Consider the following 25354-nt stretch of genomic DNA (forward strand, 5'->3'; position numbering starts at 1 on the left):
GGTGACGTCCCGGTCTTTCTGAGGCCAGGAGGCGCGCGAATCGTATCCAGCGCGCTCAAGCAGTCGGACGGCCCCCGCGAGTCGACCCGACGGGCTATGGCCGATTACTTGATCAGCGGCGGCACCGGCTACGTGCCGGACGACGGGCTTACGGCGCAGCAGATGCTGAACTGTGGCGACGGGCTGACTTACAAGTGAGGAGGAGGGAAGAGAGGGGAAGGCGGACGAGCGTGGCAGCGGCAGGGCAGCTGATCTGCCATGCGGTGCCCGGTCAGGCGGGAGGGGAGTGATGGTGATGGATCCCGAGGGTTGGGAGAATGATCCCGAGCTTGAGTTTCTCCAAGCGTCCCGGCGACGATCACCACTCACACTTACCGTCCCGAGGTAGCTTGGCCGCCGCACCGTTTGAAGGGTTGAAGACGATGGACCGGGCGGGCGTCCAAGGAGGGCGACGCGGCTCTGGTCCGCATGGCGGGACGGGGGTTGGCAGGGTCTCTGCGGACAAAGTGCTCCGAAAGTGCAGGAGGACCGACGTCTTTTGGGGCAATCAGTTCCAGTTGCCAAACATCGAAACAACGGGGATAATGCCAGCTTGGGGTGGCGGGGGGGGGGGAGGACCGAAAGGAAAACTTAGGAGCCCCTCGGAGTCTTCCGCTGGAGATAAAAGTGAGCTCCCTCCGCCCCCTTAAAGATCACCGCCGCGCGTGATTATTAGTGTAGGCTAGTCCCCTCTCGGTTACTCTGTAAAGGGATGTCCTAAGATTCCCCTGGTGGAGGATTTTTATAACTTAAGCGCAATTGTATATAGCAGTAGAATTTTTTAAAAAATGATTGGAACGATGTGTATGGATGATGGTAGGAAATAAGGAGCCTTTAAACTTAAAATGTTCCTGATATAGTAAATCTAATAATCTAGTAGTAATAATTTCACTAGTGTGAATACCTGAGAATATAGGCTTCGTTTCTTTCCTAACTAGCAGTGAAAGAGACCTCTTCTTCCAGCTATATGTAGCTTTACTTTCATTGGGTGGTTAGAACTCAGAGCAAAATAAACATTTGTGGAATCATTCTTCTTTACATTCCATATTGATGGTCAAGGAGGAGTATCTTCTGGTCAATTTAGCTATCCTTTCTGTTTCCTGACAATAGAATAGAATTATTTATTGGCCAAGTGTGATTGGACACACGAGGAATTTGCATATACTCTCAGTGTACATAAAGAAAAATAAAATAGAATACATTCATCAAGAATCATAAGATACAACACCTAGTGATAGTCATAGGTTACTAGTAAGCAATCATATATTAGGAAATGAATAAAACAATATAAAATTTAAAGATACAAGCAACATGGTTATAGTCATAAGTGGGAAGAGATAGTTTAAATTTAATGTTTACATTTTGACATATATTCTGCATATCTCAACATTCTACACTTTGCAGGCTTATAAGGTAATGGTGTCTGTCTCTTAAATGTTGTGGTCACAAATGTGAAATATACATGTTGCTATGAACTATCTATGCCACTGGGCTGATTGCTTTCCTTTTGGGGGCGGGGTGTAGTGCCATCCTAGGGAATCATTTAGTATAGTTTCTCAGGTTACATGTATTTCTACGAAGTTTGGACACAGCATATGCATTACTAAGCCACCTGTTGCTTCATGTGACCAGTTTTAGTCCTTAGGTCATAATCTTTATATAAGAAACTGGAAGGGACAGTGAATGCACTCCAACCATGTTCTGAGCATTTTGTGCTGGTGGTTAATAAGGCACTCTATTTATTTTTATAGTTCATGTCTTACCTTTCACACTCAGGGAAGTTACCAGTAAAAAAAACAAATCAGTTGTTAAAATTCATGAGAATAGCCAAAATCATATTAAATGAGTTCAAATGATAAGGCATGGCTATCAGAAAGTTTGAGATTGTTTTCCAAAAAACAAAAAGAATAAGGACTTGTATATCACTTACATGGCAGAAACTCCAACTGCTAGATTTTTTTTTCAATTCATTGTCTTCTTCTATACTCATCCCTTCATTAGCAAATGGAGTTTCATGTGATTCCAATTCTCTTGGTGATAGAGCATGTTTACATACGTTGGGTAAGTTTTTCTGCCTAGGAAGTCATTTGAGAAAGTGTTTTAAAAATAACTCCTATCCTGTAAGTTGATTGTCTTTTCATACCAGCAATACTCCCATAATAACCTGCCTTATAAAACTGCTATCTATAAATAATTGTTATCTATGTGCAATACGCTTTGCAATTGAAACACCTGATTCTTTATAACCAATAGGTGTCAGCTTCTATCTACTGATAAATGCAGTAAAATCCTTAAAGCAAGCAATTTTTCTCATCAAGCTGTTAGCACTACTCATTGTATTGCATTTTAATGCAGAAAGTGATTTTTATATTACACATTTTAGTGTCAGAGTCAACATAAAGTTTGTACAGAGATAGTTAAGGCAAGTTCCAGTCAGATTCAGAAATCCATACAAATATTATATGTAAAAATGGCAACATTATAAAATTGTTATTTGTAAGCATTAATAGTACAGAAGGTAGATTAGGTTTACAAAAGTGTGTAGAGGTTAAATCTCAGTATTGTGTGTTTTCAGCATAACCTTAGATATCTGTTTGCATAAGGAGTTCAATGGAAGATTTTTTTAGGACTGGAAGATTTTCAAGTTTGATTCATAGTTTGGTTAAACATCAGCTAGCATTTCCTCTTGAATGTCTGTGGAGATTCTCAATCATTCAGGTCACGGTTGTCCCAACGGTGCTTTTCAAAAGGCAACTGGACTTTCTTGCTTTTTTCCCTGAAAACGTTTTGCTTCTCATCCAGACAGCTTCATCAGTTCTGACTGATTAGTGGGGAATAGAAAGATTACAAGGAAACTTCAATAGATAGGTGCATGATAAGGTGCTTGCAAAATTCAATTGCCTGATATCCATATTTTTCTGAAAGTGTTTCCCTATAACTGGAAAATCTTGATCATATTTCCTGTCACAACTGGTGTATCTAGTTTAGTACTTTCACTCTAATTGGTAGTAGTGAGTGAGGTCAGCTCCAATCTTCCTGACCTTCCATGAGAATATAAAAACCTGGCTCTGCCAGTTAGTTTGAGGCTCCAATGGGGAAACATCATGGTGGACGTGATTGATAGATTAACAACAGATCTCTCCTCCCACCCATCCTGCTCCCTCTCTCTCCATCTTTTAATTGGGCCAGAGTATTTGGTTCTTCATAGTATTTTATTTATGGCTTTTAGCTTTGCATAGTTTTTACCTTTTTATAAGTTGCTCCTGGTTATCCTGTGGTAAGATGGACAGCCAATAAAATTTATCACTCAGTATAGTAATTTTCAGGGTCTTGAGATGAAATCTTGGTTAGTACTGCTCCTCAAGAAAGCAAGGACTGACATCCATGTATATACGCTAGTTGTAATTACAGACTCTGTCCTTTGAAAAGGCAAAAACACACAAAAAAAGTTCTGGAAATAGCCCTTGGAATTAATGAATTAATTGGACATGCGTATTTTTAAAGTGGTTTTAGTTATGTAACAATTCCGTGGGCTGTTGAAAATAAATTCTTTTTAAAAAAAACCAATCCCTTATCTGAATCACAGAGAGATTTTTGGGGGGAAATATATTGCTATTGCTTTCCTTAGAATCTGTGGCTTAAGGGTACATTTTTGCTTTTGCTAATTATTTTTAATCCTTATACATTGTTCATTTTTTTTGTTCTTGCATTTTACCTTCCCTTTTGAGACCAGTGTTAGAGTGTTATGGCTGCATAGGTGTGCATGAAATTTGATGAAACCTGCTTTGACCATTAACATCAGGGGTGAAATCCAGCAGGTTCTGACAGGTTCTGGAGAACCGGTAGTGGAAATTTTGAGTAGTTTGGAGAACCAGAAAATGCCACCTTTGGCTGGCCCCAGAGTGGGGAGGGAATGGAGATGTTGCTGTATCCTTCTCCTGCCATGTCCACCAAGCCATGCCCACCACGCCCACCAAGCACGCTCACAGAACCGGTAGTAAAAAAAATTTGAATTTCCCCACTTCATTAACATGTTTTGGATCTGGCAATTTTGGCCTTGCATGCACATGCAAATTTCTTAGGCTCAAACTACATATTATGTTGAAGTTCTGTGACTACAATTAGTGACATAATTATCTTCTTTGAAAATCAGCCAAAAAACAAACAAACCCCTCTTGGGATTGAAGAGGAAAATAAGCTACACACGTCATCAGGAAATAAGGTTTGCGGGGATGGAATTAAGTTCTGTAATTATTAAGAGGGTTGGCTTGTTCTTATTAAGCAATAACCTCCCTAGTTGCAACATTTTGAATCTGGATCTTAGCATCAGAGTTCCTGGAATGTGAATTATAGCAAGCAATTTCTCAAACATGCTTACAAAGATTCACAAAATAGAAGCTATATTTACACGTTAACAAGAACTGTATTTGTATCACAAACAAGCTCAATAACATTTTTCTTCCTTCTTTGTTATTCAGTGACTTCCTTATTCTCCCTGGCTACATAGATTTTACTGCAGACCAAGTGGTGAGTATGGGATTGGCGTTTGTGTAGCATATTAAAGGAATGTTCTGCATTAACTGCTTTCTTCTTTAATAATACTAATGTAGAGTTTCATAGCCATAGAAGTTTTTTTTAAAAAATAATAATCTAAAATTCTTTTTAAATTAGACTTGTGCCTGTGTTGGCAAAATTGGAATCTTGAAGTACGTATCTTGAAAGGGTGTAACATTTTGTTACCGAATAAATCTGTTTATTTTAAGGACTTGACTTCTGCTCTAACCAAGAAGATAAGCTTGAAAACCCCTTTGGTATCCTCCCCTATGGACACCGTAACAGAGGCCAGCATGGCTATTGCAATGGCAGTAAGTAAATAGAAGTGGGGAGAGGGAAGGATTGGCGTAATCAGAAGTGGGGTTGTTTACATTTGGGAAATGCAGAGGGATATCCTGATAGGTTAATTGCAGAGCGTATTTTCTTTTTCGTCATTTGAACTGCAGTCCTAAATGCTGCTCTTTAGGATTTGTGTAATACAGTAGAATTCGTTTTTGATGAAAGATACAAGAGATGGTGCTAGTAATCCCATTAGCGGAGAGAAACTTTGGAATTGCTGCTATATAAATCTTAATGGCAGAATGAGGCTGCCTATCACTTTCTGTTATTTATAAAGCTTTTCTAGGTATTACATTCCTTTGCTGCTCCCCAATTGTCCAGGTTTCATGTCACTTTCCTTGTATCAAGCTGTCTCCTGGTTTTCTGAGAGCGTATTCAAAGGCAGTTCAATATTCAGGACACAAAGTTCCTAAGGAAAGAAAGGAAGCATCGGTATTTAGTAACACGATTAAAAATTAAATGCCTCCCTTTTTAAAAAAAACAAAAACACATGATTTCATTAATGCTATAGACCTGAACATTTCTTCCCTCCTGTTTTTCATATATATAAAACTAAAAAGCTGAGTTTTACACATATTCTTCAAAGTTTGTATTTCTGTCATATCAGTCTTTTTTAACACTATGTCCTTCCAAGATGGAATCTTCTCCTTAAATAACTGCATCAGTCTGGGAAGCATTCCTGCTGAACTCGTTGCCTCTTGGCAGAGGGAAATGAAGGAACTTATTCTAGTTTTAGCCTGGTGTTTTCTTTTTCTGTATTTGTTCAGCTCACAGGAGGAATAGGATTCATCCATCATAACTGTACCCCAGAATTCCAGGCCAACGAAGTACGGAAAGTTAAGGTAAAACCACACAAATGTCTGTGCTAGTTATTATAGCTGAAATGAAAGATCATGTGACAAGTTGAATTGATAAGTGATTGCGTGCTTTCTCTTCTCCTCTTCCCAAATTCCTTGTCTTATGACAGTTAATGTCTTATAAAAATTAGTACTTAAAGTCTTCTGATCAGAGTTAAGATCAGCAACTGGTGGGCCCTAAAACAGGATATATTTAACTGATTCTAATTATGTTGGCATTACAGTTACTAATTTATACAGTGCAGTACACTTCTATCATTCTACAGCAGGGTGTCAAACTCAAGGCCTGCCGGTGGGATGTGCCCCACAGGATGCTTAAATCTGGCCTGTAGGACTGCCTAGAAACACCACTGGCCTGTGGTGCTTCTGCCAGTAAAAAAGGAGCTTGGTAGGGCTGCGCGCATGAGTGACGTTGAGCTGGCCAATCCCACTCTGGCCACGCCCCCGTAAGGTCAAACACAACCCTAATGCAGCCCTCAATGAAATCGAGTTTGACACTCCTGTTGACACTCCTGTTCTACAGTAACTTTTTAGCTGTAAAGTGCCCAGAATCAATTTCGGAGTAAGATGCATGGTATCTAAATTTACAGACTATAATTCCTTTGATGCCTCCCTATGCACTGGGATAGAAGTTTCCCATTCTAGGTAGCTAAAATTATAGTATGCACTGTTATTTGCATGCTGCTTAACTTTGCTTACATGTGCATCTTTGTTTGGTACTTTGGAGAATCCTCAGTTGTGCTTCAGAGCCATAGCATTATATTCTACAATAACAATTGTTCATCATTCAGTATTCAAACTGGAGAGCCAGTTTGGTGTAATGGTCAAGGTGCTGGCTTGGAAACCAGGAGATTGTGAGTTCTAGTCCTGTTCTAGGCATGAAAGCTGGCTGGGTGAATCTGGTCCAGTCACCCTCTCTCAACCCAGCCTACCTCACAGGATTGTTGTTGAGGGGGGGAAAAAGGAAGGATATGTCTACCTTCTTGAATTATTTATGAAGTAATAAAGGCTGGTTAAACATCTGATAAATAAATAATCTGAAAGGATCTGGCAAAGATAGAGAGCACCCTACTAGGAGTGATATGACTCTTCTTTTCATGTCTAAGTCTCTCATTCTTTTTTAATGTGTCCTATTCCAGAAATATGAACAAGGATTTATCACAGATCCGGTGGTGCTGAGCCCTAATGATCGCGTCCGAGATGTTTTTGAAGCGAAAGCCCGTCATGGATTCTGTGGCATCCCCATAACAGACAATGGGAAGATGGGTAGCCGGCTCATGGGGATTATCTCATCCCGAGACATTGATTTCCTGAAAGAGGAAGAGCATGATCTGCCCCTTAATGAGGTTGGTGAAGGGATTCTCTGAAAGAAAAGAAAGGACTTTGGCCCTCATTATTGTACGCCGACCAGAGTCAGAAAGAAATTTGATTAATGATGTATTGATTTAAAAAAAACAGCATCGACTATATAAAACAGCGGTCTCCATCCTTGGCAAATTTAAGGCTTGTGGACTTCAACTCCCAGAATTCTCCCAGTTGAGGCCCACAAACCTTAAAGTTGCCAAGGTTGAAGACCCCTGATATAAAACATAAGGCTTTACTCTGTTATCTTTAACGATACCATGCTATGTTTTGTGATAATTGCTTTTGAGGAAGGCTTGCATTTGAGCTAAGGCACCCAGGTCAGTGATGGCTAACCTTTTTTCCCTTAGGTGCCGAAAGCATGCACACGATAGCGTGCACATTTGTGACCACACCCATAAAGTCATGCCTCCCCGTGTTCTCCCCATGCTCTCCCCCCGTCCGCGCATATGCGTGCGACTCCCACATGCCCCGTTTTGGGCCTAGTAGGCCTCCCTGAAGCCTCCAGAGGCCGGTAGCAACCTGTTTCCGGACTTCCAGTAGGCCTGTTTTTCTCTCTCCCCAGGTTATGGAGGCTTTCCTGGAGCCTCCAGGAGGACAAAAACAGCCTCCCCCAGTCCTCCAGAGGCCAGTAACGGCCCGTTTCCAGATTTCCAGGAGGCCCGTTTACTTACCTGGCATCCCCATCGGGCCGGGTGGAGACTCCTAGGAGGGGCAGCATGGGCGTGGCCAGCCAAAAATCAGCCGGCCGGTGCGTGCACATGCATGGTGGAGCTCGGGCAACGGCTCATGCCTGCAGAGATGGCTCCATGTACCACCTGTGGCAGGTATGCCATAGGTTCACCATCACGGACCTATTAAATATTATGTGTTTTTAGTTTTGCGGTATTTTGTTTCCCTCAGCAACCGCGTTCTAAAAGCCTATTCCAAGCCCTGCTCCTGTTTTCCAGAGAGCATGTAGCACAGCCTTTGTTTTTGCAAGTTACTATTTCCCTGTCCGGCCAGCCGACTGTCTTCCCATTGCCTGATGGGAAAAGCCTTTTGGAACGAGCATCCATGTCACTACTGTAACTGGATGTGGGTTCTTTTAGCACTGCAGCATTCCAACCTGTCTTACACTTGGCTCTGGTTCCCTGTGCTATTTTTGGATTTGTGCTGACCAAGATCAGCTAATGGCATGATTTAAAGTTCAGACAGAAATTGCCTGTAATACATTTCTAAAGGATTTCTGATAAGGTGGAAACGGGGGAAGGAAAAGCTACAGCCGATTACCGTGAAACAGCTCCAAATAGAATTTCTGTGAGGTCAGACATCTTAATCCTTCAGTCTTCGACATTGAATCTGTAGGCAAATGAGAATGAGTGCCTGTGTCTAGGCTACACTGCTTCAGTTTGTAGCTGGGGGCACTTTTGATTAAACATTCGCCATTTAACAGACTAATACATGCAGCCCATCTACAACAACAATTAGATTCCAGAAGGGAAAACTAATTCTAGCACTTTCTCCATAGTGTTCCAAGCTATAAGATTTGCAAGCGATTAATACAGAATAGCATTAGTTTCAGTTTTCCTAATGTTGCGGTTATTGTTTATAATCATGGAATCATAAGATTGGGACAGACATTGGAGGTGAAAAACATTACTGATGGATTTTCTTTTATTTTTAAGAATTACCGTAGTTTTTGGAGTATAAGATGCACCTTTTTCCCCTAAAAAAGAGGATGAAAATCTGGGTGGGTCTTATACACTGAATTTTTGGCCTCCCGAAACCCTGCCCCCTTCACAAAAATGGATATGCAGAGGGTTTGGGAGGCCTGCAAAGTGCTCCTGGCGGCTGGGGGGGAGGCAAAAATTAACTAAAAGCAGGCCATTTTTTGTTCGATTTTGCCCTCCCCAATAGCAATAGCAGTTAGACTTATATACCGCTTCATAGGGCTTTCAGCCCTCTCTAAGCGGTTTACAGAGTCAGCATATTGCCCCCAACAACAATCCGGGTCCTCATTTTACCCACCTCGGAAGGATGGAAGGCTGAGTCAACCTTGAGCCGGTGAGATTTGAACAGCCGAACTGCAGAACTGCAGTCAGCTGAAGTAGCCTGCAGTGCTGCATTTAACCACTTCGCCACCTCAGCCCAGCCCCCAGGAGCACTCTACAAGCCTCCTAAAGGCTATGCATGCTCTTTTTTTGGCAAAACATGGGCCTGTTTTCACAAAAAACTGTCCTTTTTTGCTCATTTTTATCCCCCAGCCCCCAGGAGCACTTTGCAGGGCTCTCAAAATCTCTGTATGCCCCATTTTTCACAAAAAAATGAGGCATGCAGAGGTTTTGGGAGGCCTGCAGAGTGCAAAAACTTTTTTAAAAATTACCTTTTCAAAATCTTGGTGCGTCTTATACTCTGAAAAATACGGTATTTCACTTGTGGTTTTGAAACTGAACTCTTAAATCTGAAGTTATGTCTGAAACAGATCTGTAACACTGGTTGAGAAGCCAGATAGAAACAATTACTTTAAGTTGTGCTAATTTGTGATTTGAGGACAGTAATGTCTGGCATTAAGTTACTTTCCTTCCATTATGGTAAATTGCTCCTTTCCGCATTAAGCTAATTGTATCGTCTGACTGAAAGGTCTTTCTTCCTCCCTAATAAGAAATATTAAATTAGATTACTCTGGACTGACAAATATTTCCCTATTAGACAGTGCTGCTTTTCTCAGCCAAAACGGAAAAGACATTTGTCTTACTTTCGTTTTTTATTTTTCGTAGATCATGACCAAACGGGAAGATCTTGTTGTAGCTCCTGCAGGAGTTACATTAAAAGAAGCAAATGAAATCTTGCAGAGGAGTAAAAAAGGTATGTGAGAACAGCTACAAAATAGTTTATGTATTGAATATTACACTATTACATTCTTCATGTATTTAAGTATTTAATATACAGTGGCGCAGTGGTTAGAGTGCAGTACTGCAGGCTACTGCTGCCTGCCAGCTGCCTGTAATTTAGCAGGTGGGATCTCACTAGGCTCGGGAAGACTCAGCCTTCCCTCCTTCTGAGGTGGGTAAAATGAGGACCCAGATTGTTGGGGGCAAGAGGCTGACTCTAAACAGCTTAGAGAGGTCTGTAAAGCACTGTGAAGCGGTATATAGTTTAAGTGCTATTGCTACTAATCCTGCTAACCTCTTAAGTAAATATGCGACATTGTACAGTATCAGCATTTTCTAGTGTAGTTCTAGATTGTTATAATAGGACCATATTGTTTAAAGTGAGGCGATTCAGTCAAATATATTATCTGGTGACATACAAATAGCTACAGTAAATAAATAACCCCATTATCCATTTGTGGGGTGGGGGGAAACCATCTAGCTTCTTTGCTCAAATCCTAGTTAAATCCTCACTTTTAATAGGTTGATACTTTTGGCTAAGCCAGATTTGAATAAGGCATCATGATTTTTTTTCCAATTTAAGCCGTAACAGTTGGGTTCTTGTAGATCAAAATAAAACAAAAACATATTGAATAAATGGTGGTGTTGCACTGCACCTATGAATACTATTATAAAGAAAAAGAAATATTCTCAACCTCAGCTTCCAATAGATATCCTATTTTCTCTTCCCCTCCCCTTAGTTAATTATTCATCTTCTGTAGCCTTAGCTGAATTAGGTATCAGGTGCTTTGGAATTCAATTTAATGAAGGTACTAGGCTGTGTAACTTTAGTTGCCATGTTATCAAAAATGCTAATATAGCCAATTAAACTGAAAAGGGAACTGGAATTTTCCATCTATATAATAAAGAGTGGGGGGAGGGGGGAGCCAAAATTGTTCCTCGGAAATAACAGCACAGTTTTTTTTGTTTTTTTTAATTTCAAGGAAAATTGCCAATTGTTAATGAAAAGGGAGAGTTGGTGGCCATAATTGCTCGCACAGATCTGAAGAAGAATCGGGACTATCCTCTGGCATCAAAGGATGCCAAAAAACAGTTGCTCTGTGGGGCAGCCATTGGGACTCATGAAGACGATAGGTACCGTCTTGATCTGCTAGCACAAGCTGGAGTTGATGTCATTGTATTGGTAAGTCTTGAAGACAATGGGAGCTTCCATGAAGAGTAGCAAGGGAGATAATGGCTGAACTTCATGCTAGACAAGCTTTGATAATTAGGTGAAATTGTAATTGTTGTAGCTGTTCTGAGGGATTAGGGTTCGTATTGTTGAAAGTTGCTGATCGATTCAATTAGCTCTTATGCTGAGTTGCTTCTGTTTAAATTCAGTACTAACGAGTAGCTGGAAAGAAGAATTTGGCAAGTACTTGTACAGAATGTTAGATTCCAACTCAAATGGTTTTTTTTTTTTTTAAAGAGCAGTACAGGAATCTTCTTTTCCTTCTTAGGATTCATCTCAGGGCAACTCCATTTTTCAAATCAACATGATCAAATACATCAAGGAGAAATATCCTCATCTGCAAGTCATTGGAGGCAATGGTAACTATTCAGCTTTGGTTTGTAATGCAGCTGGTATGTGTTTGATGAACATTTGGCTGAGTTCATAAAATGTGCTATGGCAGTGGTGGCTTCCGGGTCCGGCAAGGTCCTCTTGGATGCACACAACACGTCCGCAGTGCGTGCATGCATTTTAGCGACTCCGTAAGCCTCTGCAACGCTCCAGCTGCTCAGTGGAGCATTGCACAGGCACTGTATGCACTGTGTGCGGAAGCACCAAAGACTTAAAAGACCAGTAAGGAGCTTGGGTGGGTGGGTGGGGCCCTCTGGAGCACCATACCGGAATGGTATCCGGTGCTCCAGGCAGGCTCCAATGCGCCTGTACTAGGGCGTACCGCCTGCAACCCACCACTCAGCTATGGATGAGGAGACAGGTGCATTGATACCCTTTATATCCTAAAATCACTCAAATGTGATCAATGAAATATAGAAATTAGCAATGTCTTGAGGAATAACTAATAAAGATCAACTATTTTTTCTTCATTAGTGTACAGGAAGTCCTACACTTACAACCAATTGTTTAACGGACCATTCAAAGTGACAAGCGATTTTTTTAAAAAACTGCTTACGACCCATTGTCGTAATTACAACTGCTAATCCCCTCCATGGTCATGTGATCACATTTCAAGTCCTAGATTACTGGTTTCATTTATAAATAGTTGCAGGGTCCCACAGTCACGTGATCATGATTTGCAATGGTTTTTGGTTTTTTTTGGCAGTTTCTAGAAGAATGGATTTACTTAAGGACATGCAGGTTTGCTTTACAACAGCATTAACTCACTTCATGACCATTGTAAAATTGGGTTTGGTCACATGGTACCTCAAATTGCGTACCCCAATGACTGATGACCAAAATTCTGGGCTCTGTTGTAGTTCTCTGTCCGAGTAACAATCATCCCAATTTTCAATGGTCAGAGGAGATTTGTCCAACACAGTCCAGCAAGAATTGGAATTTCACCCTACAATTTCAGCTAATGATATAATGGCTTCCTCTGTACAAGTAGTCCTTAATTTATGGCCACAACTGAGACCGGAGTGTAAGTCACTGCAATTGTAAATTGAGCCAGATTTGATTTTATGACAATTTTATGTCAGTTGTTAAGCAAATCTCCATGGTTGTTAAGTGAATCCAACTATCCCAATAGGTGGTTGTTGGTGGTTTTTTGCTGGAAATTGGCAAAAAAAAAAAAAAGATTACAAATAATGTGATCACTGGGAATGTGACAACCAGTTGTAGATGTAAGCCAGTTGCCAGGCACCTAATTTGCAATCTTTTAACCGCTGAGGAGCCGCGAAAATTGTAAGTGAAAGCCCAGGTTGTAAGTCACGTTTTCTGAAGCTGTCATAACTTTGATGTGTCGTTAAGCGAGCAGTCACAAGTCAAGGAACCGCCTGCAGCCTGAAAAACGGTCTTGTACAAAACTGTCCTGTTGATTTGGAAGGAGGAGCCGCGTCTTTTGCGTTGGAGTGACGGTAGCCGCTGCGTGAATGGAGTCCAATTTCCTTACCCGTCTTTTTTTCTCCCTTTTCTCAGTGGTGACAGCGGCCCAGGCAAAGAACCTGATTGACGCTGGGTCTGACGCCCTGAGGGTTGGCATGGGCAGCGGCTCCATCTGCATCACACAAGAAGGTAAAGGGTAGTAGTGTTGCACGGCCATCAGCCTGATTCGACCCAATGGATTGCCGGACAAAAATATGTACAGCATTTTGGGAAGGGAGTGGGCCGGGGGGGGGGCGGTGTAGTCTAGTGGGTGATTAGATCCCTTTTGATCTGTCCCAAATTCTGAGCGGAGTGGCCGAGATATTACTCTTGAGCAACCGAGGTCAGAAGAGCCCGTGAACATGTTGCAGTTGTGTGTCGAATCAGCATCAAAAACAACGAAGAGAGGCTTGTGGGTTCTTAAAGCCAGGGCAGATTCATAGCTGGAGGCGTTTCCTTCCCCCCCCACCCGCTTCCTGCAGGGATTGGAGTGTGGCCTGGCTGCCCAGTTTCACTGTTCAGGAGAGTATTTGCTTGTTCCTCCCTCTTTTTATCTCTAAACTGTGTGTGTTTTTGTCTTGTTCAGCTGTTCCAAAGGTCCCTCCAGACCTAAAGTCCCACAGCCCCAAATGCCCTTCCGCGGTCACTGGCACCTATAGTAAGTCATTGCCCCCTTCCCTGCCCCTTAATTCCGTGGCTTGGAGGACGGCTCTGATTGGCTGCCCATTATCTCCTCCTACCCTTCTGCTTGTTTGAGCATAATCTGGTTAGAGACACACTTGAGGTCTTACAGCTTTGGACACTGGGGTGTTAAAACTGAGTTGTTGTTGTTGTGTTGTTGTCTCCTGAGTTTTTCCCAAAAGCAGGGTTCTAATGTTGTTGCTATCAAATGAAGGTTTTCCTTCCTCAAATCTGAAATTTTAACTGAAATTTTAAAAGGCTCCTTTTTTCCTCTCTTCCTTTTCTTCTTTATAGACCCAAATTCTGTAATTACTTGCACACCGTTAAGCTATAATTTGAATCTCTGTAACACCAAAAGTTAAATTGGTTAAATTTTCATTGTATGAAATGCAAAATAGGTAATGTGCTTTCTCTTTCAGATGTTAAATTTGGCTATAATATGAGTTGGTCTAAATTCTTCAACTACTAAGGTTTAGGTTTAAAATGTGATTTATGGACATACTGTGTGGATTATTGGATACGTATTTATGTTAATGCAGGCCAGTTCCAAAGGGAAAAAGGGACCCCATTTCTTTTAGAGCTATACAGGTGGTGTTTTACGCCTGCCAGGAAGGGTATTTGTACTCTGATGAATGATTGCTCTAGGCCCAGGATGGAGAACCTATGGCACGCATGCCACAGGTGGCATGTGGAGCCATTTGTCAGGGCACGCAAGGCATTGAAGACTCCGGAGGGCAAAAAACGACCCTACGAGCAAACCGGAAGTCACTTTGTTTTTTGTCTTCCGGAGCCTTCAGGGAAGCATCCCGAGAGCTCCTGAATGCTCCAGAGGGCTAAAATCGGCCCTACAAGCAACCCAGAAGTCACTTCTGGTTTGCTCGTAGGGTCATTTTCTACCCTCCGGAGGCTTCAGAGAAGCCTCCAGAGGCCCTGCAGGGGTTGGGACGCAATTTTCGCCCTCCCCAGGCTTATATAAAGCCTCTGGAGCCTAGGGAGGGCAAAAAAAGCATGCAAAAAATGGGGGGAAGTGCCTGTCATGCGCGCATGCTTGCTGGGGTGTGTGTCGCGCATTGCATTATGGGTGCGGCACGCCCGCTCATGACCCACCTGTGCTTCCCCCGCTTATGGCACGCGAGCTCTAGGCAGTCATTTAAATGTTTTAATTAAATCTCTACCTGTGTAATTTAAAGTGAGCACTTATTCAGTTAAGTAATCCTTTGTAGGATTTGAAATGGAGTATAAGACGCACCTTCCTCCCCCCCCCCCCACAAAGAGCGTGGAAATGTTGATGCATCTTATACACTGAATACAGCCATTTTTTACTTCCCGAAGCCCCACCCCCGCATCCCATTTTTGTGAAAAATTGGCTGCTTTTGCCTCCCCCCCCCCAAAGCACTCTGCAGGCTTCAGCAGGGTTGGGGGAAGGGGAAAATGCCCCCGTTTGGATGAAAAATGGGTGTTTTTGCCTTCCCCAGCCCTGCTGAAGCCTGCAGAGTGCTTCTGGGGGCCATAGAGGAGAAAACCATTTTTTTCCTTACTTACCTTTTCTAAATCTTGGTGCGTCTTATACACCAGATTTTTAGTCCGAAAAATATGGTAATTTGTGTTGCCCATTCAGGATACTTTTTCCTGGAAGAAATTATTTTCCAGTGTGAAAGAAGGTTTCTGCATGTTTTGCTGTGGAACTTTATCACCTCATAGATGTTTCTTATTGATCAATAAGAGACTTCTTTAAGGAAGACGTAAATCGCTTGTTTCTCCAAGGCTTCCTGATCCTTTGTCTGAGATAGCTGTTTGCTAGATATTCCCCAGATAAATATGGCATTTTTCTTCTGATTGACAAACTTGAGTGACTCTACTAACTCATGTAATTTTTCTAAATAAAAATCTTGTCCACTTGGAACATGTGTGGACTTCAACTCCCAGAATCCCCCAGGCTGTTTGTAGATTTTAAAAAAAAACATATAGAAAGATTGTGATGTTTTTTGAGTGATGACAGCTGAAATTATGGCTTCTTTTAAACCCTGGCATCATTTTTTTTTCCGATTTTGGAAATCTACCCCGAAGAATGCTAGTATTGTGGAAATAATTCAAGGAGGGAAGAACTCTCAAATTGCTGAATTATGCATCTTCCTCTTGTTCAGTTGTTTTTTTAATGTTGTAGATTCTTGTGATGTAAAATTGGTGCAGTTAGGTTGGTTTTTTTAACTTGGCACTGTATTTTTTTAGTTTTGAATTTAATGTCAGATTTATATTAAGCCAATTGAGATGTGTTTGGTTTAAGAGGTTGCAGGCAAGTACTACATTCCCCCCCCCCCAATACTTCAAAGCTCTACTTAATAGTATCTAAAGATCCCACAAATTCAAAGTATGACTCAACTATCTCCCATCGAATTATGTGCACATATTATACTTATTTACGAAACCGCTGATTTAAACTGAGTTAATGTGTTCTGCATGTGAAGGGCCATCGGCTCATCCTCCGAATGGGTGGAGAGACAGGTTCCAAACCTCTAGCCATGCTTTGACAATGGTTAAATGGGAATAGAGGAAGCGTGCCACAAATCATGAGTTGTTTTGGTTTGAAACATTTGTTTTACATTATACGGACTATCATCTTGGGTTCAGATGACATATTTAATCATTGCCAAACCACAAACTGGGATGTGCAAAAGCTTGCGCAGGAGAAACTGGAGGCCGCGTGAATGACACGTGCATAAGATGTTTGCCACTTAAATTACTTTATCGTTCAGCACGATCTGTGGATAGTCCTAAATGTTATGAGAGTGGGAAACAATATTTTTCCTGAATTCCTGGCAAATCCCTGCCAGTCTCTATTGGACAACCAAGGGGGTGACTTGGGTAGCAGTACCTCAGTTGTGCTTCAGAGACATAGCATTACATTCTACAATAATAATTGTTCATTATTCATTATTCAAACTGGAGAGCCAGTTTGGTGTAATGGTCAAGGTCCTGGCCTAGTAAACCAGGAGATTGTGAGTTCTAGTCCTGTTTTAGGCATGAAAGCTGGCTAGGTGAATCTGGTCCAGTCACCCTCTCTCGGGAGACATCGGAGGCCATGTGAATGATGCATAACATGTTTGCCACTTAATTACTTTATGGTTCAGCACGATCTGTGAATAGGCCTAAATGTTATGAGAGTGTGGGGAAAATATTTTTCCTGAATTCCTGGCAAATCACTGCCAGTCTAACCAAGGGGGGTCACTTAGGTAGCAGTACCTGGCTTGGTGTCAGAAAGTGCTTCCATCCTTAGATATTCTTAAAAATTCTGACCCCAAATAAACTATTACCATCTTGGCATGGCTGTTACCAGTGTTTTGGAGATGTCAAAATTAAAACAGGCCATTATAAATGGACTACTTCCAGAACAGCTGGAGCAGCCCTATTACAGGATTGGGATGTTATGGGATGAAACATCTGCACACCCATTATTAAAACGGCTAAATGTCCAGCAAGGGTTTGAGTATAGATCCAAGAACACAATAATGTTGTGTTTAAACCATTGTTTTCCCAATTAAGCAAAGTTCTATTTACATATTGCTGTACCTCACATTTGAAGGAGATCGTTGTATCCTTTTAGACAATTACGTTCAATAAAAGACTACATCTACCTATTTTGTATCTCTTATTTTTGGAAATGTAAATGGTTAAAACAGTTTCATATCAAATTACTCTAGCAAATTTCAAACCCTGCTTTGAACCCAATGCCACCTGTGTGAAATCGTGAAGCTGAGAACTGAATTCTCTCACTCCATGGCACCAAATGCTAATCTTTAAAGGGTTGGTCTCAGTCTACAATTGCATAGACATCAGCTTGCAAAACTCAGCTATTCGGAGATTGCTTTTCTATTTTAGAGCATAACTGCATGCTTTAAAAATTATTTGGAAAAAAACCTGTTTTGGCCCTTGCCTGACCTGATGTCTCTCTGCTATTTATTCAAGCAGCTGGGTCATTTTTCGTGTGGAAGCTTGAACAAAGATTAAAGAATAGCAGACGTGCGCTGAACTCGAGCAAGGCCCAAAGCAATTTTTCCAAACCATTTTTGAAGTGTGGGTTTGTGCACATCGCTTGATAGGTTTTAAAGTTCTTAACATAGAAAAAATCCTTTTTCTTTAACATTTTTGTTTTAGCTTTGATGTTTTTCTTTGCAGACACGAGACCATCTCTTTAGGACTAACGCTGTTTTGATTTCGCTGGCAGCCCATTTCATGGTTGATTTGAATTCCAGTTCAATGCAGTTGCTGTTAGATACATTCAAACTGGTGGGGTTGCCTCTACATGGCCCTAGAACAGTGATGGCGAACCTTTTAGAGAACGAGTGCCCAAACTGCAAGTCTCTCTCTCTCTCTCTGGCCCGCGCATGCGCAGTAGCGACCTAAAGGCCAGCTGGCTGGCGGGAGGTGGGGCCTTCCAACACCGGCAGCTCTACAAGAGGCAAGGTCTTTTTCTTTCACGAGCTTCTGTTTCCCTGCAAACAATGGCGGGAAACGCCATGGAGAAAGACGGTACAGCTGACCTGGGGTGACGGCGCGCATGCCCACAGTGAGGGCTCCGAGTGCTACTTCTGGCATGCATGCCATAGGTTCGCGACCACTGTCCTAGCAATTGAAAGGAAACACAACAGCTGAGTTGGCGCGAAAGTGATTTGCGTGGGAACCAGTTTCTTGGAGAAGCACTGAGTTGACTTTGGCAGTGCCGACGGTACCGAAACTCTGCATTTAACGGGAAGTTTGTGCTCTAATTTTGCACGGTTCTGAACGAATCCGAATCACTGCTCTAACTAATGGTGAAAAAGACTTTTGAATTAAAAGCCCATTGGGGAGAATTGTCCTATTTAGTGGGAGGGAGGGTTGTCATTGATGCCAATCTCTGTGCATGGCCTTGGCTATCAATTACAAGTCTAGGCCACACAATTTGATGCAAAGCATAAAAGAGCCCTGGCTGATATATTTTGGAGATATATTTGTTTCTCTTCCCGACTGATGACATTTTGCTTTGGTTTCAGTCACCCTGTGTTGGAGGGGTAGCTACCGTGTTTCCCTGAAAATAAGATCTATCTAGAAAATAAGACCTATATTGATTTTTATATATGCACCCAGTATAAGCCGTACCTCCAAAATAAGCCCTGGTTAAGACCCCGCCCAGGCCGTTGCACCTGATTGCATGAGGTGGGATGAGGCGCACGGGTAAAAATCAAGCTAAGGTGGGGAAGGGGGGGAGCTGCCCCCTCGTGCCCCACACCCGCTTACCTTAGGACACTTGCAGGCCGGCCTCCCACACCCCGACCCCTGCCTCTGATGGCAAAATGGAGGCTGGGGTGTGCCATGCGTGAGCAGCGGCAAGTGCCTGCAGAAGAAGTGGGCCGGCAGCAGCCACATGGGCTCCTGTTGGCCGGGGCAGTCAGTGCCACCGCTGTGAGGTGAGACAGTGGAAAAGACACCCCCCCCCCAAAATAGCAGTTAGACTTATATACCGCTTCATAGGGCTTTCAGCCCTCTCTAAGCGGTTTACAGAGTCAGCATATTGCCCCCAACAACAATCCGGGTCCTCATTTTACCCACCTCGGAAGGATGGAAGGCTGAGTCAACCCTGAGCCGGTGAGATTTGAACAGCCGAACTGCAGAACTGCAGTCAGCTGAAGTAGCCTGCAGTGCTGCATTTAACCACTGCGCCACCTCGGCTCAAAAAAAGACTCAATGCCTCTTTGGGAGGCAAAAACAAAAGACTGGGTCTTATTTTCAGGGAAACACAGTAGCTTGATGAAAACTTCAGTGCGAGATGCTGGGTTCTGATCAGCCAGTAAACACCAAGTTTTTATTACAGATAGTGACTGTTACTGTGGCTGGAGAATGCTACCCGCAAGTAGGTTGACTGGAACCAACTACTAATCATCAGACTTGCATGGATTTATATATATGCCTCTGGGGGGGCGAAATCCCCTCTGAGGTTTTCCACAATTGGAAAGATATGCAACTCCCTCGATACACTCTGGGAAGAAATGGCTGAAAAGGATGCCTTTTCTGAAAATAGATTTGCTTTTGTGGGGGGGGGGGGAGGTGTCTCATGCTGAAAATGCTATGCACTTTGAGGACCCTTACATGTTAGGAGTTCTGCCGTAGAGTAACGTCGACTACTTCTTTTGCTTCTTGTCGTCTTCATCTGTCCCGTTTAGTCTTAGCGTGTGGCAGGCCCCAAGCCACAGCCGTCTACAAAGTGTCCGAGTATGCTCGAAGATTTGGTGTGCCAGTGATTGCTGATGGAGGCATCCAGACGGTTGGACACATTGCCAAGGCCCTTGCCCTGGGCGCTTCCACGGGTGAGATTGGAACCACAAATGACTTACTAACATATACTTTCGGCTCATGGGATCATGATCCTTTCCAGGCACAGCCTTTGGAAGGGAATTGTTTGCTAACATAAGATCATAGAGATGTCTTGTAGTATATATCATGTTTGTGGCTCAAATGCATGCCTAGGAACCATGCCTATATTGGGGAATTTGCCAGGAAGATAGAGATAGATAGATAGATAGATAGATAGATAGATAGATAGATAGATAGATAGATAGATAGATAGATAGATAGATAGATAGATAGATGATAGATAGATAGATAGATAGATAGATAGATAGATAGATAGATAGATAGATAAATGATAGATAGATGGAGAGAGGGAGGGAGAGACCAGTTCGCACCTATTCGGTAGAACCAATTCGTCAAATCTACCAAACCGGTTAGAAGAGGTTCCACCAGTGGATCCGGAAAGCTGGCCACACCTACAGAAGAGGTTCCAAAAAATTTTGAAACCCACCACTGGTCCTTGGATATGATTATTCTACACTATCATGCTCATATTTATAAAACTCAGTGCCTCTGTGAAAGGTAAGGATGACTACTGCGTTTGTGGTGCAATCAGAACATTGCGTGTGTTGAAGTTGTTTTAACACAAACCAAAGATGCCTTTTAAAAAACAAGTTTACATCATATTCTTATGCATGCCAGTGCTGTGTGTGAGGTAATTTAAGGTGGTTTGACAAGTGTCGTCGGCATCTTCATATCCAGTCACATGGGCGGCAAGCCACTCCCATCTGGTCACATGGGTAGCAAGCCACTCCCACAAAGGAGGCCACACCCACAGAGTAGGTTTGAATAATTTTTGAAACCCACCACTGGAGAGATGATAGATAGAAAGCACTTGTATATAATTATAGCTTCAGAATAATTATAGCTTCAGAGTTGGAAGGGACCTTGGAGGTCTTCTAGTCCAACCCCCTGCTCAGGCAAGAAACCCTATACCATTTCAGACAAATGCTTGTCCAACATCTTCTTAAAAACCTCCAGTGATGGAGCATCCACAACTTCTGGAGGCAAGTCATTCCACTGATTAATGGTTCCACCTGTCAGGAAATTCCTCCTTAGAATTTCTCTCCTTGATTAGTTTATGGGCATATTCAGCACACGAATGCAATTAGCTTCATCCGAGGAGCTGATATCAAAGTTAACCTGCTTCCCCCAAGTTCCTGTCCTATTTCCTGTTGTGTTTTTTTCCACATCCCCTCACACACTGTTGCTAGCATTTGTTTTTCCTGGTTCTAGTGATGATGGGGTCCCTTCTAGCTGCTACCTCAGAAGCCCCAGGGGAGTATTTTTTCTCCGATGGGATCAGGCTGAAGAAATATCGTGGCATGGGATCTCTTGATGCAATGGACAAGAACCTGGGCAGCCAGAACAGATATTTCAGGTAAGAGGAATAGTTAGAATAGCAACAGCCCTTAGACTTATATACCGCTTCATAGTGCTTTTACAGCCCTCTCTAAGCAGTTTGTAGAGTCAGCCTATTGCCCCTCCCCTCCCCCCCCCCAACAATCTGGTTCCTCATTTTACCCACCTTGGAAGGATGGGAGGCTGAGTCAACCTTCAGCCGGTGGGATTTGAACTGCCAAACTGCAGCTAGCAGTCAGCTGAAGCGGCCTGCAGTACTGCACTCTAACCACTGCGCCACCTCGGCTCCCTTAGTGTGCCAACAAACAAATCCATGCAAAAAAGAGAACGTTTGTGTAAAGCTTCAGGGCTTTTTCACCTTATCAGGATTACCTTCCTCTTAGAAGGTTGCCAGAACGCAGTTCTGAATAAATCAATACTTTTGGACAGGTAGTTAGTATTTTTTTCTCCTTTCAAACATTTCTTTTCTCCTCTTTTTCATGACAATTAAGTGGATTGCATGGTCATAGTTCTGCAGTTCTCACAGGCTTCTCCCATGATTTGTTTCTTCTCAGTGAGACGGATAAAATTAAGGTGGCCCAGGGGGTCTCTGGGGCCGTGCAGGACAAGGGCTCCATCCACAAGTTCGTGCCATACCTGATTGCTGGCATCCAGCACTCCTGCCAAGATATCGGTTCGAAGAGTTTAACACAGCTGAGGTGAGAGCAGGAACAGTTTTTCAGTCATTACCCTGGTCTGTAGCTCAAGCGCAGTTTTGGAGCTGCTGTGGCCATTGGCTGTGTGCCTGCGTGTTTGGAAATCTATGAAGCAAGACTTCAATTCCTGGTAAAGATCGATTTGGGTCGTTCGTACAACCCTTCGGTTTTAGTGCCTGTGCTGTGCTGTGGCAGATGGGGAAGGTTGCTTTTTCTTCCCTTTGACCGCCAGGGCCATGATGTATTCCGGAGAGCTGAAATTCGAGAAGAGAACGACGTCTGCTCAGGTGGAAGGAGGGGTTCACGGCCTTCACTCGTAAGCTTGTTTTGTGCAACCTTTCATTTTGAATAAGCGGAGCTCTCACCCTTCCGATTGTTCTGAAGCGGCACTTAGAAACGCTCTTGTCTTGCTTTCTGTGGCAGAAGAGACACCTTTCCCTTTCCTGGCTTCTTTCTTTCTTTCTTTCTTTCTTTCTTTCTTTCTTTCTTTCTTTCTTTCTTTCCTTCCTTCTTCTTCTTCTCCTCCTCCTCCTCCTTCTCCTCTTCCTCTTCCTCTCCTTCTCTTCTTCTTCTTGTCCTCTCCTCTCCATCTCCTCCTCCTCTTCGCCTCCTCCACCATCACCTCCTCCTCCTCCTTCTTCTTCCAGAGAGCAAGCAAGCCTGCCCATCCACTCTGCCAAGGACTCTTCCTAATTATGGCAAAGTCCCAAGTTTCCTTTTTGTTATGGTTTATTGTCTTTTGTGTTTCATAAGCTCGGTGGGTTTTCTTGGCCGACTCGCAAGCTGACAGCAGCAATGCACTGCTGTAAATGAATCAGAAGCCTTCTCTGATGCCTTGGGCTTAAGGCATCTTACCTTTTTTGAGTCCTCATTCTGAGGCAGCCATTGCTGTTTCTCTGGGGCAGGTAGTAAGAGAGGAGTATTGTAGGTAATGGAAGCCCAGCTTCTGTTCAGTAGGATCTCCGTGGCTGGCTCCACAGGGAATCCCTCCCCCACCCCTACCAGCCTTCCACTTCCCAATAGACCTCCAGGGAAATCTACAGGAATCCAAGTCAACCCCACACACCTTGTTTGGATTCAGGCCCAACATGAGTGAACACCCATCTCACAGGGGACAAAAGTGCTGGAACCACCATCAGGAGGCAACCTAACTGCATCTATTACTAGTAGTAGTCACCTTCCACAGCAGCACTCTCCTCAGTCTTACCAGCCACTCTTCAGCCCATCTTCCCCTCCCCAAAGGAAGGGGCTCCCTATTAAGACTACCCACTCTCCATCATCATGGTTTTTTTTTTAAGCCCTAACCCAAGTTTCATTTGAACTCTAGTGCAAATTAGCTTTAGAGCTTCTGGTGTGGAAAATTGCATTTTTGATCACTGTATCTTCTACCACACGTATCAGAAAAGGGGGATTCTCTCTCAAGGAAGATTTTCCCATTAGCCAGCCAGGCACCATCACTATCTGAAGCCAGCCTTCACTGTTGAGATGGATTTGGATATTTTACTGGGGCCAGAATATGGTACTCTTGATGCCCAAGGAGGCTCAGTTAGAAAAGTCAGTATAAACTGTATATGAACTAACAAGACAAGAGATAGATGATTTCCAAGTAATCAGCTGTCACTTCACTTATTTCCTTCCTTTCCTTCCTTCCCCTCCCTTTCTTCCTTTCTTCCATCCCTCCCTTTCCTTTCCTTCCCTTTTTTTTCTTCCTTCCATCCCTCCCTTTACTTCCTTCCATCTCTCCCTTTCCTTTTTTCCCTTTCCTTCTTTCCTTTTCCTTCCTTCCCTTTCCTTCCTTCCTCCCTCCCTCCACATTATTTTGTTGTTGCTTAACCCAATTCCTTTCATTTCCTAGATATGAGAAGCGTCTTTTCTGATGATGGGTCCCTTGTGCATTTCCAGAGCCTCTTTTGTCTCATGGGGCTCGTGCAGCCACGATCATGAACTGCTCCCTTCACAGAAGTGCCATTTTGCTAAAGGCGCAGGGCTACATGCCATTTCCCAAATCATCAGCTGCTCTGACCAAGGCTGAAGAGAACCTATTCCAGGGATGGTGCTGTATGCTGACAGAAACCTTGCAGATGTGTGTTCTTGCACTATTTTTACAATAAAACATGAGGAACGAGTCTTAACTTTTTCCAACACACCTGGGGATCAGTTCAGCTTGTCTTTTCTGTTGGCATCTTCTAAAGGAGAATTTGATCAGCTACGCTCCAACGTACATTAACAAAGCCTTCCACATATGCGTAAAGCCATCCATTTTATTTCCTAAAAATGATTTTCACCCATCCTCAGTGCAAATGTTGCAACATGCACACTCCCTGTCACATTCTTCTTAAAGACATTTCAGGCTGTTGATTTCAGAGATTATTTTTTGGAAGCAAGAGTTCCCAGCTTCCAGAGATTGTTTTAGCAATAGCAGTTAGACTTATATACCGCTTCATAGGGCTTTCAGGCCTCTCTAAGCGGTTTACAGAGAGTCAGCATATTGCCCCCAACAATCCGGGTCCTCATTTTACCCACCTCGGAAGGATGGAAGGCTGAGTCAACCCTGAGCCGGTGAGATTTGAACCGCTGAACTGCTGATCTAGCAGTAGCCTGCAGTGCTGCATTTAACCACTGCGCCACCTCGGCTCTTATCTTGGGGTTTTATACACCCCAAACTATGTCTTAAAGAATTTATTCTTAGTGGATACTCAGAATTGCATGAAAAAAGGGAATCTGTTGGTGCTCTAGCCCAGTGTTCAGGTTTGAAGTAGAACACATTCTTTTCTAGTTTCAAAACAGACAGATTTACCATCACCCAAGATCAATGTTAGTGGGAGGATTGTTGGTTATGCTGCATTCATAGGTCTAGTTATCTGCTTGTGTGGGTAAGATCTCACACTTTTATGTAACTTCAAACACACATACTGGCAGGTATAAACAAACAAGAAAGCATTAGCAAAATTACAAATTTACATAACTAGGAATCATGAAATCAAGGGGCATGAAACCTTTGTAGGGAAAAGTGATGTTTACACCTTAAAATGCAATTTATGCAGATCATTGCTGTTATGCAGGACAGCATTCCTTAACATTGTGTGAATATGTTGTTTTTTTTAAAACATACACTATATTGCC

At 42.8% G+C, this 25354-nt stretch overlaps 1 protein-coding gene across 2 annotated transcripts; it reads left to right on the forward strand.

Moving 5' to 3' along the window:
• Nucleotides 1–24256, forward strand: IMPDH2 (inosine monophosphate dehydrogenase 2). 2 transcript variants are annotated; one of them, XM_087708721.1, is made up of 15 exons: nucleotides 1–194; nucleotides 4518–4566; nucleotides 4803–4904; nucleotides 5700–5774; nucleotides 6929–7135; nucleotides 9911–9998; nucleotides 11008–11207; nucleotides 11524–11614; nucleotides 13167–13262; nucleotides 13699–13770; nucleotides 19988–20131; nucleotides 21411–21555; nucleotides 22091–22234; nucleotides 22464–22547; nucleotides 24087–24256. In XM_087708721.1, exons 1-15 carry the CDS (start codon nucleotides 97–99, stop codon nucleotides 24106–24108), a joined length of 1617 nt encoding a protein of 538 aa, XP_087564847.1. In that variant the 5' UTR covers nucleotides 1–96; the 3' UTR covers nucleotides 24109–24256. The 2 variants fall into 2 exon arrangements, with proteins under 2 accessions (XP_087564847.1, XP_087564848.1); XM_087708722.1 differs by lacking the exon at nucleotides 13699–13770 and having other exon boundaries at nucleotides 2–194.
• The last annotated feature ends 1098 nt before the right edge of the window (nucleotides 24257–25354 follow it).

The sequence above is a fragment of the Thamnophis sirtalis genome, unplaced genomic scaffold (assembly GCF_051295495.1).
Source record: "Thamnophis sirtalis isolate CommonGarterSnake01/CBP01778 unplaced genomic scaffold, rThaSir2_p1.2 scaffold_3, whole genome shotgun sequence".
Lineage (NCBI taxonomy): Eukaryota > Metazoa > Chordata > Lepidosauria > Squamata > Natricidae > Thamnophis > Thamnophis sirtalis.

Excerpts from the sequence above, each read along its gene's own strand:
- IMPDH2 (XM_087708721.1), top strand. The coding sequence starts at position 97 with ATGGCCGATTACTTGATCAGCGGCGGCACCGGCTACGTGCCGGACGAC. Across the intron at positions 7,136-9,910 it reads ATGATCTGCCCCTTAATGAG|ATCATGACCAAACGGGAAGA; the intron begins GTTGGTGAAGGG and ends TATTTTTCGTAG. Across the intron at positions 11,208-11,523 it reads GAGTTGATGTCATTGTATTG|GATTCATCTCAGGGCAACTC; the intron begins GTAAGTCTTGAA and ends TTTCCTTCTTAG.